The sequence below is a fragment of the Hyperoodon ampullatus genome (assembly GCF_949752795.1).
Source record: "Hyperoodon ampullatus genome assembly, chromosome: 8".
NCBI classification, from domain to species: domain Eukaryota; kingdom Metazoa; phylum Chordata; class Mammalia; order Artiodactyla; family Ziphiidae; genus Hyperoodon; species Hyperoodon ampullatus.
Genome location: NC_136921.1, coordinates 88620897 through 88637296, shown reverse-complemented (window position 1 = coordinate 88637296; position 16400 = coordinate 88620897). Strand labels below are relative to the sequence as shown.

Sequence of the window (16400 nt, the reverse complement as noted above, 5' to 3'; positions counted from 1 at the left end):
AGAAGATTTCCAAAGTTGTTATACTGATTTACACACCCACCAGCAGTGTGGGAGAGTTTCAGTTGCTCTATTACTTTGCTAACAGGTGACCTGTTAAAAAGTTTTAGCCATCTTGGTGGATGTGTAGGATATTTCACTATGATTTTAATTTTAATTTTCCTGATATCTAATAATATTAAGTACCTTTTCATACTTCTGTGGGCCATTTTGATGGGTATTACTTCCCCTTCTCCTGAGCTTTGTAAACAGTAGATTTCTAAGAATAACTAGGTACCATGTAGGACACTAATACAGCATGGTAAAAAATATTTTGCTATTATCTACACTAAGATATAGAGGAAGATACAAACTTGACTGCCTAGTACTGAAGACCTGTTTTTAAGGTGTCTGTATTAAATTGATAATGCAAGTTGGCAAAGAGGAATTATTTAAGATTTACTAGATGGGTGAAATTTATGATTAAGATTCTAAAATACCCCAGATGTGTATGAGCAAGAAAAATGATTGAAAATTGGGTATAACACTTTTTGGGCAAATAATTTATTGTCTTTAATGAGCACTTTGTGGTCCTGTCCGTATGAACTGACTCTTTTTTTGTTTTCAGTAAGTGATGCTGGAAAATTAAGTATCCATTTGAGATAAAATTAAATTTTTAAAATCTTCTCTATACGTATTATTTGCAGATAGAAGGAGCATAGAGAAGTAGAGGGCAGAGTTTTCCAGGTAGATTATTACCTAGACTGGAAGTTCCTCCTTAAGGAAGGGTTTGTTCGTTTAGTCAGATTGTATTTTCTGAGCACTTTTGAGTGAAGCATTTATTATCTAAAGGGATGTATGAGCCAGTAAGTAGAATTAATTCTACCATAAGCATGTATAAGGGAGATGACATTTGAACTTAACTTGAAGGATAAGTAGAGGTTAGTTACATGAAAAAGGAAGAGAGCTAGAAAACAGTCCAGGCAAGAGAGGTACATACTTACGGGTGTGACTTTGAGAAAGGACATGGGTTCTGACAATGATGAGAATTTCAGTATTTTAATAGTGAAGTTGGAAGAGCAGTTGCGACCAGATTGAGAAGGTTCTTGAGTACCAAGTTAGCAAGTTAGTACTTAATACTGTAGAAAACAGAGAATTAGTGCAGGTAATGAATCAGGAAAGTGATGCTATTAGATTTTGTATTTAGGAAGAAGATTCTGGAAGCTCTGTAGAAGTTGGATTGGCAGAAGAGAGACATGAGAGGCTGGGAATGGACTGACAGGACTCACCTGAAATTGATGGTTTGAGCAATTAGGTGGCTTGTAATTATCAATAAAGGGGGAAGCAGGAGAAGGTTTGGTGAGTGGACAAGATGTGTTAGTTTGGACATGTTATGTTCTATGTGCCTTTGTTTTATTGGAATTCAGTAAGAAAGAGAACTAAGTTAAGTATCCATGGCCATGACACACTCTTTAAAGATATTTTGTAGGTTACAGTAAGAGAATTAGCAGTAGGAATAGGAATGACCTGTAATATCGTTATCCCCTCAGTCAGGTTGTATTTCATTCTTGCCCTCTCTCATCAGTTGCTTTATTTATTCTCTACGATTTCTTTAAATCTTCTCTCTCTCTAGACTCCTTTATATGCTCTTAATATTATTCTGTCCTTTTTCCTTGCTGTCTTGTCACAAATAATGTAAGATGAAGTAGCTTTAAAAACATCTGACAAAATTCCTCATTTTATGGACTTAAAATTTATCCAACTCTGGATATGTGATATCCATATGCTGTCTTTTATTTAACTTGTAAAAAAGCTAATACTATGCAGTATTTGTGCGTATATTTAAATGTCTTGTCATAATGATGCAGGCGGACACCTGATTATAAAGGAACAGAAGTCAATACTCATTTATGTTGTGTGTTTGGATGAATTTTATACATATCTAATTCTTCATCCTTTCACTGAGGAAATAGAAACCATTTCCCCTTAATTTCTAGGCATCAAATTCTCTCTGCCTCTGGGGTCTAGCACAGTTCATGGCACATAGTAGCTAATCACTTATTGAATGAATGAATGTGCCTGTATCTTTTCTTCCCTCATGTAATAGAGGAAGAGGTGGCTGTGCTCCAGCAGTTAAGCCTGTAAGTGCTATGGATCATCATCCCCTCCTGACTTCTTAGGGACTTTATTCTTGTGTTTTCAGTCTCTCCCTCTATAGTGGATCTTTCTCATGAACATTTACACATGTTCAAGTCTTTCCTGTCTTCAAACAAAGAACAAAACACTTCCTCCCCCAGACTCTCTTTTTTGGTCCCCTTTAGCCTGTAGTGTCATGTTTCTGACTCCCTCTCAAGCCAGACATTTTAAAAAACAAATCTGTACTTGTTATTAAACACTTTTTCACTTCTTGCCCATTTTCTTAGTTTCTTTCTTGATTTTTCTGCAGTATTTGATGTTGACCACTTTTCCTTTCTTTAATGTAGCACGTTTTTCTGGGTACGCCTTTCCTTCACAGGTTCATCCTCTTCTGCCTGTTCCTTAAATGTCTGCATTCCTCATAGGCTACTTTCTCTTCTCATTCTACTCATAGTCCTTGAATGATCTAACCTACTACTTTGGATGCACTCCATCTGTGTAGATCCAGCTTTTTTACTGTTTTGTCTCACAAGCTGTTCAGACTCCGTGACCAACAACCTTGAATTCATTAACTGTCCTTCTTTACCTCCACCTGAACCTTCTCCAGTGTTTCCTATTGCAGTAAATGGTACCACCATCTACCCTGTTGCCCAGGCCAGAGTGCCCTCTTTTCCCATTTCCCCCCTTGATTCTTAGTTGTAGTTTTTCTGATAAAATAAATTAATTTTAAACTGTTAGAGGCATTTTTCTTGGTTGTACATTCTACTTTTCATTAGTATAAATTCAGGAGCTGTTAGGGCACATTTGATTTTTTTAGGCTATTTTTGGCTCCAATTATTAGTGACTGGTATAAATCTAAAATAAATGTCCATTATGATTTTTAGTTTACATAAATCAAAATAAAAATGTGTAGGAATTTAGGTTTTATCAAAGATGATTATATTCAGTGTTCTAAATCATGTATTGTGGGTTTTTTTGTTTTCATTTTTATTTTTTTTTATTGGGGTATAGTTGCTTAAATGTTGTGTTAGTCTCTGCTGTACAATGAAGGGAATCAGCCGTATGTAGACATACATCCCCTCCCTCTTGGACCTCCCTCCCCCCCCCAATCCCACCCGTCTAGGTCACCACAGAGCACCAAGCTGAGCTCCCTGTGCTATACAGCGGTTCCCACTAGCTGTCTGTTTTACACATGGTAGTGTGTATGTATATGTCAGTTCTGATCTCCCAGTTCATCCCACCCTCCCTTACCACTTACCCACCGTGTCCACACGTTCGTTCTCTATGTCTGCATCTCTATTCCTGACCTGCAAGTAGGTTCATCTGTACCATTTTTCTAGATTCCACATATATGTGTTAATATACAGTATTTGTTTTTCCCTTTCTGACTTACTTCATTCTGTATGACAGACTCTAGGTCCATCCACGCCTCTACAAATGACCCAGTTTTGTTCCTTTTTATGGCTGAGTAATATTCCATTGTATATATGTGCCGCATCTTCTTTATCCATTTGTCTGTCGATGGGCATTTAGGTTGCTTCCATGTCCTGACTATTGTAAATAGTGCTGCAGTGAACATTGGGGTGCATGTGTCTTTTTGAATTATGGTTTTCTCTGGGTATATGCCCAGTAGTGGGATTGCTGGGTCATATGGTAGTTCTATTTTTAGTTTTTTAAGGAACCTCCATACTGTTCTCCATAGTGGCTGTATCAGTTTACATTCCCACCAAACAGTGCAAGAGAGTTCCCTTTTCTCCACAACCTCTCCAGCATTTAGTGTTTATAGATTTTTTGATGATGGCCGTTCTGACCAGTTTTGATCTGCATTTCTCTAATAATTAGTGATGTTGAGCATCTTTCTTGTGTCTCTTGGCCATCTGTATGTCTTCTTTGGAGAAATGTCTATTTAGGTTTTCTGCCCATTTTTTGATTAGGCTGTTTGTTTTTTTGATATTGAGTGCATGAGCTGTTTGTATATTGTGGAGACTAATCCCTTGTTGGTTGCTTCATTTGCAAAACATTTTCTCCCATTCTGAAGGGTGTCTTTTCATCTTGTTTATGGTTTTCTTTGCTGTGCAAAAGCTTTTAAGTTTCATTAGGTCCCATTTGTTTATTTCTGTTTTTATTTTCAGTACTCTAGGAGGTGGGCCAAAGAAGATCTTGCTGTGATTTGTGTCAAAGAGTGTTTTTCCTATGTTTTCCTCTAAGAGTTTTATAGTGTCTGGTCTTATATTTAGGTCTTTAATCCATTTTGAGTTTATTTTTGTCTGTGGTGTTAGGGCGTGTTCTAATTTCATTCTTTTACAGGTAGCTGTCCAGTTTTCCCAGTGCCACTTATTGAAGAGACTGTCTTTTCTCCATTGTATATTCTTGCCTTCTTTGTCATAGAGTAGTTGACCACAGGTGTGTGGGTTTATCTCTGGACTTTCTGTCTTGTTCCATTGATCAATATGTCTGTTTTTGTGCCAGTACCATACTGTCTTGATTACTGTACCTTTGTAGTATAGTCTGAAGTCGGGGAGCCTGATTCCTCCAGCTCCGTTTTTCTTTCTCAAGATTGTTTTGGCTCTTCGGGGTCTTTTGTGTTGCCATACAAATTGTAAAAATGTGGAATGCTTCATGAATTTGTTTGTCATCTTTGCACAGGGGCCATGCTAATTTTCTCTCTATCCTTCCAATCTTAGTATATGTGCTGCCAAAGCTAGCACTCATGTATTGTTTTCTTTCTTTTTTTTTAAATTAGTTTTCTTAGTTGAAAAAACCTCTTAGTTTCACATAGGAAATGATGTTATATCATTATTGATATAAAGAAAGATGATTGGCTATGCTGACAGAACGATGTAACTTCCTGCCATATCCACTCTTCCTCACCATTCCATGCTCATTTTGTTTCCCAGTCTGGTTTATAATAAAGCTCATTGAAAATATTGTGGTTGTGGCCATTATAGATTTTTAGTAAGGATTGACTTTAAAACTTAAGTTTATGAGTAATAATTTCATTGTACCTACAGATAGGCATAATTTCATTCCCATAGGACCTACATTTTGCACTCCCATAGTACCTACAAATATGCATAATTGATACAGGCTGTAAAAAAGAGGTTTAAGGCATTAGAATTTGTTCTATTCTGAGTTGACCACTGATTTATTGACTATTTGAACAATTATAACTGAAGTTTCAGATTGTTTTATGACTCAGCTTGCTCAAAAGAAATTGGCTTTCTTAATGAATTTTAAAAAGCAAGCTCTCATGGTGGCTTTATTCTCTTTTTGGCTTAATCTCTGACATTTAGAAGAAAATAGATTGTTTTAAAAGAATAATCCACAACAAGGAGCGATGATTGTGCTCCACAAAGAGATGATTTTTTATTTTTACATAGTATTTATTCATTTTACCTTAGAGAGGCTCAGATTTCATGCTATCTTTTTGGGCCAGTGGGCTGCTTCTCATCTGTATTTGTTTTCTTCTTTAGATATTAGGATCAAGGAAGAAGAACCTGATCCTGAAGAGTGGCAGCTCAGTGGTGATTCTACATTGAATACCAATGATCTAACACATTTAAGAGTACAGGTGGTAGATGAAGAAGGGGACCAACAACATCAAGAAGGAAAAAGACTTCGAAGGGTAGCTTGCACCTGTCCCAACTGTAAAGAAGGTGGTGGGAGGTATGCACACATGAAACATACTTTTCTTTTTAGACTGTTAATATCATCACCCTAATTTTTGAAATGCTGCATGCCATGTCACTTAACTAAGGGAAATTATTCATTACATGATCATCTTGTGTGTTTGTCTATATGAGTGTGGCAGAAAAAGAGAACAAAATGTGTGAAATCAAATTTTCAGTTCTAAATGCCTTTTTAAAAAAAAAACCTAAAATTACTTAGTTTACTTAAAAAAACAAAAAAGTATAGTAAGGTGCCATTTAACAGGCCCATATTGGATATTAGTGTGTTTGCAAACCAGCAATGGATTTGCCTAAATACTGATTAAAAAGTTGATTTCTTCTGTACAGTAGAAACTAACACAACATTGTAAAGCAACTGTACTCCAATAAAAATAAATATAAAAACAAGTTGATTCTTAGCTTGAGAATAGCAGTTATATAATATAAAACAAGTTCAGAAATTGTTAATAAAGCATAAGTATTTTCCATTTTCAATAGAAATGAATAATAAGCCTTAATGATGGAATTTTTTAAAAAGTGGAACTGTAATATTTCCATTCAGTGTTTTCAGAAATAAACATTAAGAAATAATAACATGACAGGAATAAACTCAAAACAGATCAGTAATTATATTAAATGTGGATGGATTAAGCTTAATAATCAAGAGATTGACTCTCAGATCATATTTAAAAGACATAAAGTCCAGCCTTATATTGATTATAAGGAACATCTCAGATTGGTGCAGGAATGTTGAAAATAAAGGGATGGAAAAGAGTTATTAGGCAAATGTTAACAAAAAGGAAACTTGGACATGGTAAGATTAAGATGAAAATATCAAATGGATAGATGGGGATATATTTCTTAATAATATGAAGTTTTCACCAAGAAGATTTAATAGCCATGGTATCTTTTCACCACAACTTTGAAATATATAGAGCAAAAACTGATAGAACTCTGAAGACATAACCATATCCTCTAGTCATAGTGAAAGACCTTAATATAACTCTCTCAGAAATGAACTATTTAAGTAGACCAGAAAAAAAAAAACAAAAAAAAAAACCTTGTTAATGCAGTTAATGAACTTGATCTAATAGAGCCTCTCTGCCTTTGAGTTGATTTGTACATTGGCCAGCCCATTCACAATGATAGTAATGACTAGTAACTGTTAATACTGAGAGCTTACTGTGTTCGAGATGGTCTTATAAGTGAGGCATGGAGAAGTTGAATGATTCTTTACAGCATACACAGCTGGGATTTGGACCCAGTTTCTTACCAAGGCCTTAACCACTGCACTGTACTGCCTCCCAGGTGAATTTGCTTCTTCTCCATCTGATCCTTCCTTAGGCATTTGTATTTCCTACTGGTAATTATTCACTTGTTTGAAGTTTTACTTATTCTTTGAAATGTTTTGGTCAATTTAAATAAGTTAGTGTGGAATTCTGGTTAGACAACTTTTCTGAAATTTACTCTCATTTTTACGGGCACTTTCAAGATAAATTGTTCATGAAAGTCAAATCTAACTGAGGGTCAAGGCCTGCCTGTGTTTTGCTTATTCTTTTCTTTAAATTGAAAATCTTTTAAAATTATTTTTATTAAATTAATACATGCTCATAAAAATTCAGAAATATAGAGGAGTTTTAAAAGAATACCAAACTTCTACCCTACTTCAAGATGACTGTTGTAACATTTTTGTATATATCCTTCCAGACTTTACTCTCACCGTTTTTACGTGTCTGTTTTTCTTTTGAAAATTTTTGTGATCATATTTCCAAGTGTACATAGAGTTTGTATCAATTTTTTATGACTGTATAGTATTCTATTGTATGGATGTGTAAGAATTTAACAACTTTTTTGGGAGTTTATTGTTGAAATTCTAATTCTTACACATATATCTTTGCACATCTGATTATTTCATCATTATAAGTTGGCAGTGGTGGAATTGTTTTATCAAAGGGAATTGTCTGCTAGAAAGGTTGTATCAATTTATACTCCATCAGTGGTGTATGAGAGTATCTGTTTTCCCACACCCTTGCCAACAATGGATTTTATAATTTTTAAAAACCTTTTAAAGTCTGAGAGATGTAAAGTAATACCACACTATTGTTTTATTCAGTATATTTTTGTTACTTTATTAGATTGAACATTTTTGGTTGTGTTATTTTACCATTTCAGAATTTCTTTTGTGAATTATTTCTTTGTCTTTTGTGAATCTGTTAATTTGTCATATGTGCACATATTTTTTTCCAGTTTTACATTGTCTTTCAACTTTGTCAGTGGTTTGCAAAATGCATTTATTTACACAAGTAAAGAAAGTTCTCACTTAAAGCTTGCAAACCTTTTTTTAAGTACAACATTTTTAGTTGAGATGCATTATTATCATGCTATTAAAAGTCTTCCTTAAACTGAGGATTATAAAAATACTCATATTTTTCCAGAACTTTTGTGAGTTCATTTTTTAATAACTTATTCTAACAATTAAAATTGAAGTTCTTAAGAAAAACAACTGTTGTTTCTTAGAGCTCATTTGAACAAAATTCAACTAATATACTCATGATAGGCACAATTGTATCATTGACAGTTGCTGCATCTAATTAATAGAAGCATAACATACAGTAAATCCTGTTCTGCAAAGGTGAGGGAGGTGGCACTTTATACATTTTAGAATATTAGCCTTTCTTTCCACAGCAGTATTCTTTTAAAAAAATAATAGTATGTATAAAGTGGCATCTTTAGAGAACTAAATTTTATTTTTTTACCTTTTAGAGCAAGGTGTAAAATATAATTAAATATTTAAAAACTATTCATTTGGACATTTATCCAATATTTATTAAGCAGAACCAGACTTCAGAAATTTTATACTCTAGTGGAAGAGACAATTTTATAAAGTAAAATAAATTCTAAAGGCGTTATTTTTATATAGGTTTTGTGTGGTTTAGACAATCTCTATCCATTTTTTAAAAAATTAAGTTAATTTGTAAAATCTGTTTTCTTCCCTGTTAGCCTTTCAGTTTGTGTTCCGTTTCTCCTGTCCCAAACAAAAGACTCAATTTACTTAACTTTTCTTAATCCCTCTACTCAGAATTTAGCTTTATTTATTGTATCACTCTGTCTTTGCATTATTAAAATTTTGGGAGCAAGTTTAAGCAGTCAAGAAAATGAACTTAAAATTGTTAGTTTTTTAAGATCATGTAATAGATATTAGTGGTGTACCTATATAAATCAAGAGGAAAACTTACAGTAATCTTTTACTACTTGAAGTTTGTTGATAAATTTCACTTCAGTTCTCTTCCTTCACATCACATGCCATAAATCCATATCTGGCATATCTAGATCTTATCTTGAGTAAAAAAAATTTTTTTAAATAAAAAGTTGGACCTCAGTATTGGACTTTTTCCCTTATATTGTATATTTTTGTGTGCCCCGTCTCCATTTTTTTTTTTCTTAGTTGCCTGTCCCATTTTCAGACAACGAGTATGTCTTGTTTCCTTATAATTCAATTGATGAAAACAACTCTCCCTGGATTTTTGGTTCTTTGGGAACTCATATTTGTTGCTGTAATTTGTTATAGTCTTGTGCTTTGTTCGTGCTCTCAAAGCTAAATTTTGCTAAGTTAGTAAAATAACACTTTTGAATTTATAAAAGCACATTGATTCACCTGAGTGTTAGGATTAGAAGAGAGGCAAGAAGTTACGAGTGTAGAGTGAACTGAATTGGGTTCTCTGTGAAATTGCTATGGTGAACACAATATGTAAAATCGGTTTGTACACCAATAGCCACAGACATTGCTCTTTTTCTTAGGGCCATTTAAGAATAAAACAAATTTAAAAAGCTAAATTAAATGGAAATATTATTGGCTTTGGTTAAGACTTTGGCATTGCAGGTGAGCCAGCAAAACCTGTTTCACTCAACTCGGCTCTTTGAAGAGAGTTGTAGAAATTGGGGGTGGACTGGAGCAGAAACTAGAATTGTGTTAGATTATGACATCCTTGCCCTTGAGACAACAGCATGACTCCTCCTTGTCTTTACTTATGCTATTCCTCTGCCTGGAATGCCTTCCCTCCTTTCTATCTAAATCCTACCCACCTCCTCCACGAAGCCTTCTCTAACTACTGGAGCCCACATTGATGTCTCCCTGTTCAGAACACCTATGGCATCTAACAGCCAGCACTGCACCGTTTAGCACTGTTTGTCCTATGGCAATTTCACATGCTACTGAGTGTGAGTACATTAAAATATAAATGTGGGGAAATATGCATTTTTCCAGTAAAATTTGAAAAACGATAGGTATATTATATACAGGAGGATTTGCAGGCTTATGGAGGTTTACAGGCTGTACCTAGACTGTGAGATTGTGGGAGGAGGGGAAGTTGGGGGGGTCTTAAATGTACCTTTTTGTAATCTCAGAGAAACTGCAAAGTTTATATAATATGATTTTGACAGTTGATGAGTCTAAAATGTCATGTTTTTTTTATAAACTCATTTGTTTTTATTCAGTAACTAGCCTTTTTCTTTTTTTTGAGGTTGAGTAATAACATCTTCTATAGTGTTTAATATGATTTGAATATCAGTTCTGGAATCAAAAAAGTTTTCTTCTTGCTTAGGCTAAGATACCTGTGTTCACCCATCTAATAAGCACATATCTTCTAAACCCTGTTCTTGGTATCAAATACTGAAATATAACAGATGTCAAATTTTGCAATGTGGAGAAACTGCATTTTATTATCTCTCTGATTTATAATTTTGAGTATCTTTGCATGGTTAATAGGGAATTTTAACTGTAAAGATAATTTTAATTTATTTCATGTAGTTCTAGGGATCTAAGACAATAGCTTTGTCTAGATTTTTTTTCTCTGATTTTCTCCAAGTCAGTGTATATTCAGGGTGCGGCCATACAAATATGTGAATAAATAACGCTTATATCATCTTAATTTAAAGTCTTCTTAAGGTGCCTTAATTGTACCTATGATTAGTTATGCATTTATTGTTGGTTTATTTACTTTTTAAATTAGCTGACATCATGACTGAATAGGCCATTTAGTTTCCCGTACAACTAATTTAATTGGTTGGGCCTATGCATAGAATTTGGGAATGGTTCTGACCGAATAATAAATAACTTTACTATATACTCTTTATGTATGAAATGTTCTTTTAAATTATATATTTCTTGAGCATATTTACATTTGGACAACACTCACATTAGTTGTGGAGTAAAATGAATATGTAAAACTTACTAATTTTTCTTTAAATTGATTTTAAATGGTCTTGGTTTCTGATTGACCTCACGGTGATAATGTCTTCTATTTGAAATTCAACATGGGGAGTATGATATGAGTGTTAATGTCCATTTGAATATTTTCATATAAGTATATATTATTCTGTGTGTGTTTTTTAGAGGTACCAATCTTGGGAAAAAGAAGCAACACATTTGTCATATACCAGGATGTGGTAAAGTCTATGGGAAGACCTCACATCTGAGAGCTCATCTGCGTTGGCATTCTGGGGAGCGCCCTTTTATTTGTAACTGGATGTTCTGTGGTAAAAGATTTACTCGAAGTGATGAATTACAGAGGCACAGAAGAACACATACAGGTTACTAATATTTACTTTTAACAGACAAAAATTAATTGTGAGGCTACATACTACCTTGAAATTTTTTTTTTAAGTATACCTTACTGAACTGAATCTTTTAAAATATGACCAATTACATCAAATTTCTATCTTCAGTAACACCAATTTAAAAACACGAATTCCAAACAAGCCAGTATGGCTTATCTTATAAATTAATGTTTTATTTTATGCAGACTTTGGTTAGCTTTTGTTTTCATATTAGTCAGTGTCTTAAGCCACATTTATCTCATCATTGTTAATTACGTTAATGTTTTAAATTAGTTGTGTGCTTTTACTCTTGATCATTATCTTCTTCCTCCTTAACACTGTAATAAAGAATAATTCCTTTTCCTCTGATAAATTCAGGCATTTCACCCTTTCTCTTGTTTTAATATGTGTGAGGTAAGCAAAAGATATTTCACTGAGGAATAACCAAGGCATTGTTGATGTGAAGACTCTTTGATTTAATTGTTTTTAACACATAACGTTGTGTGGTTGTTACATGAAATGGACCTAGGAATGACCCAAATTGAATTCTAACTTAATATAACATATACAGATATTTTTCTTCTACTGCCATGTAATGATCAAGGTGTTCATCAGTCTATGCTCAATACTGAAGAATTGAAAGATATATAATGCATTTACAAAGTTTAGAGAGCTTAGAAGAAAGAACTATGGTGAAACGGTGGACGATATGGATTTTGAAGTCTCTTAGATCTAAATATATAAAATAACCCATGAAGTATGTAGTATTATGTTACATGCTCTACTCATTTTTCTGTCTCATCAGGTAGGTAGACAGATGAGCTTAACCTGTTTGAAACTGCAATGGATAATATAAGAAAGTAGATAAAGTGTGCTTGGAGGCAGAGATCATTATTGCTGGGATAGTAAGGCATTTTTGAGCATTGGGCTGGGGTAGACCTTAAGATGGCCCTGTAATAGAATTTTCCTCAGTGGAATTTGATCAGCAGGATATAAAAAGAAATAATGTAAAAGGGAAAAAAGGTCTGTGATCAAATAAGTGTAGGTAACACTGTGTTAAAGAGGGTTACTATACAAGTACCTTCAAGGAATGCCTCTTAGGACCTTCAATAGAATGTTAATGAGCACTGTACATCTCCAAGTTGGGGGAGGTAGTGGCAACCTCTCATTGTGCCATTTTGCCATGGAGTATGTCGACTAATGTTCCAAGAGAAGCTTTGGGAAATACCTTCCCAGAAGAACAGAATAGTGTATATGAATAGAAGAAGTGAGAGATCATTTGTCATGAGTGAAGGTGAGATTTTATTTAACACATTTCTGTTACATAGGATTGAACCATGTTATAGAAGTCATTGGAAGTTAGGTAATGGAGAGTCTAAACTGTTTAGTTATCTGCAGGTTACTCTTGCATTCCCATACCACTTAGTACAGTGGTGAAGTTTTGTACTGTAATAAAATTTGGTATTTAAGGAAGATTTATCTGGCATTGATTTGTTGGATTGGAAAGGGAGAGACTAGTGTGCCACTGTAATATAGTTCAGGCATGAGGTCTGATCAGGACCTACTGAGAGGAGAGGTGCTGGAACAAGAGATAGGTAAGAAAGACATTTTGAAGAAAATAAATTAAGAAAATACTGGATTTGTCTATTGATTGAGTTCTCCTTAGATTCCTTGTAGGTTGGCCTTTTGCCTTATCTTCTACTAATTGTCTTACATAGTAGGTCTTCAACATAATAGAAGTTCTGTCTGTCTTTTGTGTTTAAAAAAAGTATTTTATTTATGCTGGGAAATAAATTTAGGCATCATAGAGTCTTATTAACTTTTAACATCATGATTTATTAGGCTTGCTCTTGATTATTCCAGCTGAAATCAGGTCAGCTGGCCATCTCCATTATTCTTGGGACTACTCAGTCTTTATTAGACTTCAAGCTTGTGTCTTGGCTTTAATCTAGAAGTACTCTGTGTAGTTACTTGCATTCGCATTTAAGAGTTGAAGGTTGAGTATCAGGGATCTGACATGTTAATAATACCTTAAATATAGCTTAAAACAGTGTATTTTTCTTTAGAGAAGTATGCTACAGATAGTCGTTTTTAAGCTGGTATTTTGTAACATGTTTCAAAACTATTAGCATAGTTGAGGTATTAAATTCTTATCTGAATATCAGTGTATAATAAGTTTGAAGATTGCTTTTCATCCAGAAATGTGACAGATTTATTTTGAGGAAAAATATTCTATGAGAGAGCTCTTGCAGGCACAGCTCATGAAACTAATATAGTTCTAATTGAATTCTGCTCCCTGTCCCTGTCAGTGTTGGCTTAGTTTCTTTCTCAGGGAATGATGAGTCTATTAATGTTAAATTTAAAAGACTAAGTAACTTAATTTCTTCAACAGGTGAGAAGAAATTTGTTTGTCCAGAATGTTCAAAACGCTTTATGAGAAGTGATCACCTTGCCAAACATATTAAAACACATCAGAATAAAAAAGGTATTCACTCTAGCAGTACAGTGCTGGCATCTGTGGAAGCTGCACGAGATGATACTTTGATTACTGCAGGAGGAACAACACTTATCCTTGCAAATATTCAACAAGGTTCTGTTTCAGGGATAGGAACTGTTAATACTTCCACCACCAGCAATCAAGATATCCTTACCAACACTGAAATACCTTTACAGCTTGTCACAGTTTCTGGAAATGAGACAATGGAGTAAATATTACACAAATACTTATTCATCGTGGTTATTTTTATACAGTAGTGAGAAGAACATTGTTCCTAAGTTCTTAGATATCTTTTTATTGATGTGCAAAAATTTTTGGATTGACAGTAACTTGGTTATACATGACACTGAAATGCCTTACTTTGTATGATACTCCATAGTATATTAAAAATGGTAAAATTGCATGGGTTTTGTAGGTACTTTTGGAATCTAGAAGAAATGAAATTTTACCAAGTTATATAAAGAGAAAATTGAATTTAACAATGCGAATGGTAGTCTAACCAAATGCATCAATCCTGTGTGGTTTAGTGTAAAAATGAGAACATGTTGGTATTTATCTATTGTAAGATAAAAAAAAAAGTTGGTGGGTGAAAGAAATCATGTTATGATAAAAAAAATTTTTGTAATTTTCTTGATGACTGGAATTTTTATTATGCATAACTGACAAATCAAGTTTCCAAGCAAATGTTACATAGTGTAGGCTTTACTTAGCTTATCAATTTGTCATTTTGAAGCTAATTATTTTAATTAGGTTAACTATGTACAATATTTTAAGCATTACTCTTGTAAGATTTTGAAAACTACATTTTAACATGGAACTCTAGGGATAGTCACCTTTTAAATCCTGTTGAAAAGCCATGTTTAAGATTTAATTTGCCAAAATAATGTCTTGTTAATATTCTTTCAATAATGAAGTTGGGCAATATAACCAATGTTTAAAAAAAGTTTAAAATGTATAGGTTGAGGCATTTGGGTGGTAAGAAAATGTTATAGTGAATTATCCCTTTTCTTGAGTATTGGAGGACCAAAAAAATAAGGTGTTATTGCGTCTTAGCAGTGATTTTTTTTTTTTTTTTTTTTTTTTTTTTTTTTTTTTGAATCCAATCTTGTTTCCAAAAACCACATGTCTGCCAGGGCCTTAAAAGCCATCATGTAAATTACCAGTAAAGTATAACATATGCAAACATAACAAAATCACTTCCATAGTGACGATACTCCAACCATATGGATATTAGTCATAGAGAACTAGAGGTTTTATGATATTTTTTTAAGTCTTTTTTGTTTGTTTGTTTTGTTTTTGGTCTAGGTAGTCAGTCTGCACTTAAATATCAACCATTTTCCTTTTTTGCTTTTTCCCTTAAAATTTATATGTATCCAGTACATTTAATTGAGAAATGTATGTTTTTTATTATGCTGTATTTTCTTTTTATTTTTTAATTATTGTTTATATTTTCAATTATTAAAAAATGTACAAAATAAAGTTTCATTGCTGGTCTTGTAAGAGCTATACAATTTTCCAAAATGTATGCCTATAACTGCAGCAGTTCACTTATTTCAAAAATTTGGGATTCTGTTCATTTGTTATTCTTAAGACCACCTCAAATTTAAAGGCTACCTTATTGTACGTTTAAAGTGTATTATAACAGTGTGGTAGTTAATAAAACACTATTTTTTTTTCTTTTGAGTTTGTTGTATTCCTATGCATTTAAAATAATTGCAGTGGTATGGGGTAAGAAAATCAGTGTGGTTTATTTTTCTTAGCATTTTATTTGCAGATTCTTGATTTCAGACGCTGAGATTATTGTAAACAGGTATATTTACTTAAAAAGGGAAGAGTAGAGGCTCTAGCAGATTACTGTTTTTTTGCCTAAAAATGAACTTGTTAAATAGAACTTTTGAAAAAAATCTTTTAGCCCACATTGATTCATTAGAATTTTATCAATCCATTTTGCAAACCTTGTTTTTCCTTTGTTTGTTTCCCCTGTTAAAGCAATGCAGGATATTTTGATTTATCAAAAACTTGAGTTTACATGAAGATTCTTGAAAATGATAGCATAAGACAAGCTTTGGTAACCATGGCAAGAGTTATTTGAAAGGGTTATGTTTTTGAATTTATATATGTCTAATCATAAAGGCAGGGTAAGAGGGAAGGAAAAATTAACAGGATATTAATATAACTATTTTAGATATTTTAAAATAAAAAATCCAATTACTTTCTACATGTATACAGTGGGGTTAAAGGTCTCCATTGTCTGTTTTCCAGGCCCAATCTGATACTGTCAGTAATATCTTTGAACACATAGGACAACGCTAGATACACATATAAACACAAAGTTTTTCTCATGTGAGACTTAAGCTTGTGACGTGAAATAGGAAGTATTACTTGGAATCATAGAAATTAATGGTTAGAATTTGAATCTTCAAACTCCTGTAAATAATTTCTAGAATTTAAAAAATTATTTAGGTTGTGTGAAGAGGATTGCAAAAACACCTGTTAAGTCAGGAGATTAAAATTTTAGAGTGCGATAG

General features: G+C 33.3%; 1 protein-coding gene across 1 annotated transcript in view; it reads left to right on the top strand.

The window, feature by feature from the left end:
* The window catches only part of SP3 (Sp3 transcription factor), a gene marked incomplete at both ends in the record, with an annotated part of 60265 nt that extends 46181 nt beyond the window's left edge, over nt 1–14084 (top strand). The window contains 3 exons of the mRNA XM_079710704.1: nt 5586–5778; nt 11173–11369; nt 13768–14084. Coding sequence (XP_079566830.1) covers nt 5586–5778; nt 11173–11369; nt 13768–14084 — 707 coding nt within the window. The remainder of the gene's footprint in view (nt 1–5585; nt 5779–11172; nt 11370–13767) is intronic.
* Nucleotides 14085–16400: the final 2316 nt, after the last annotated feature.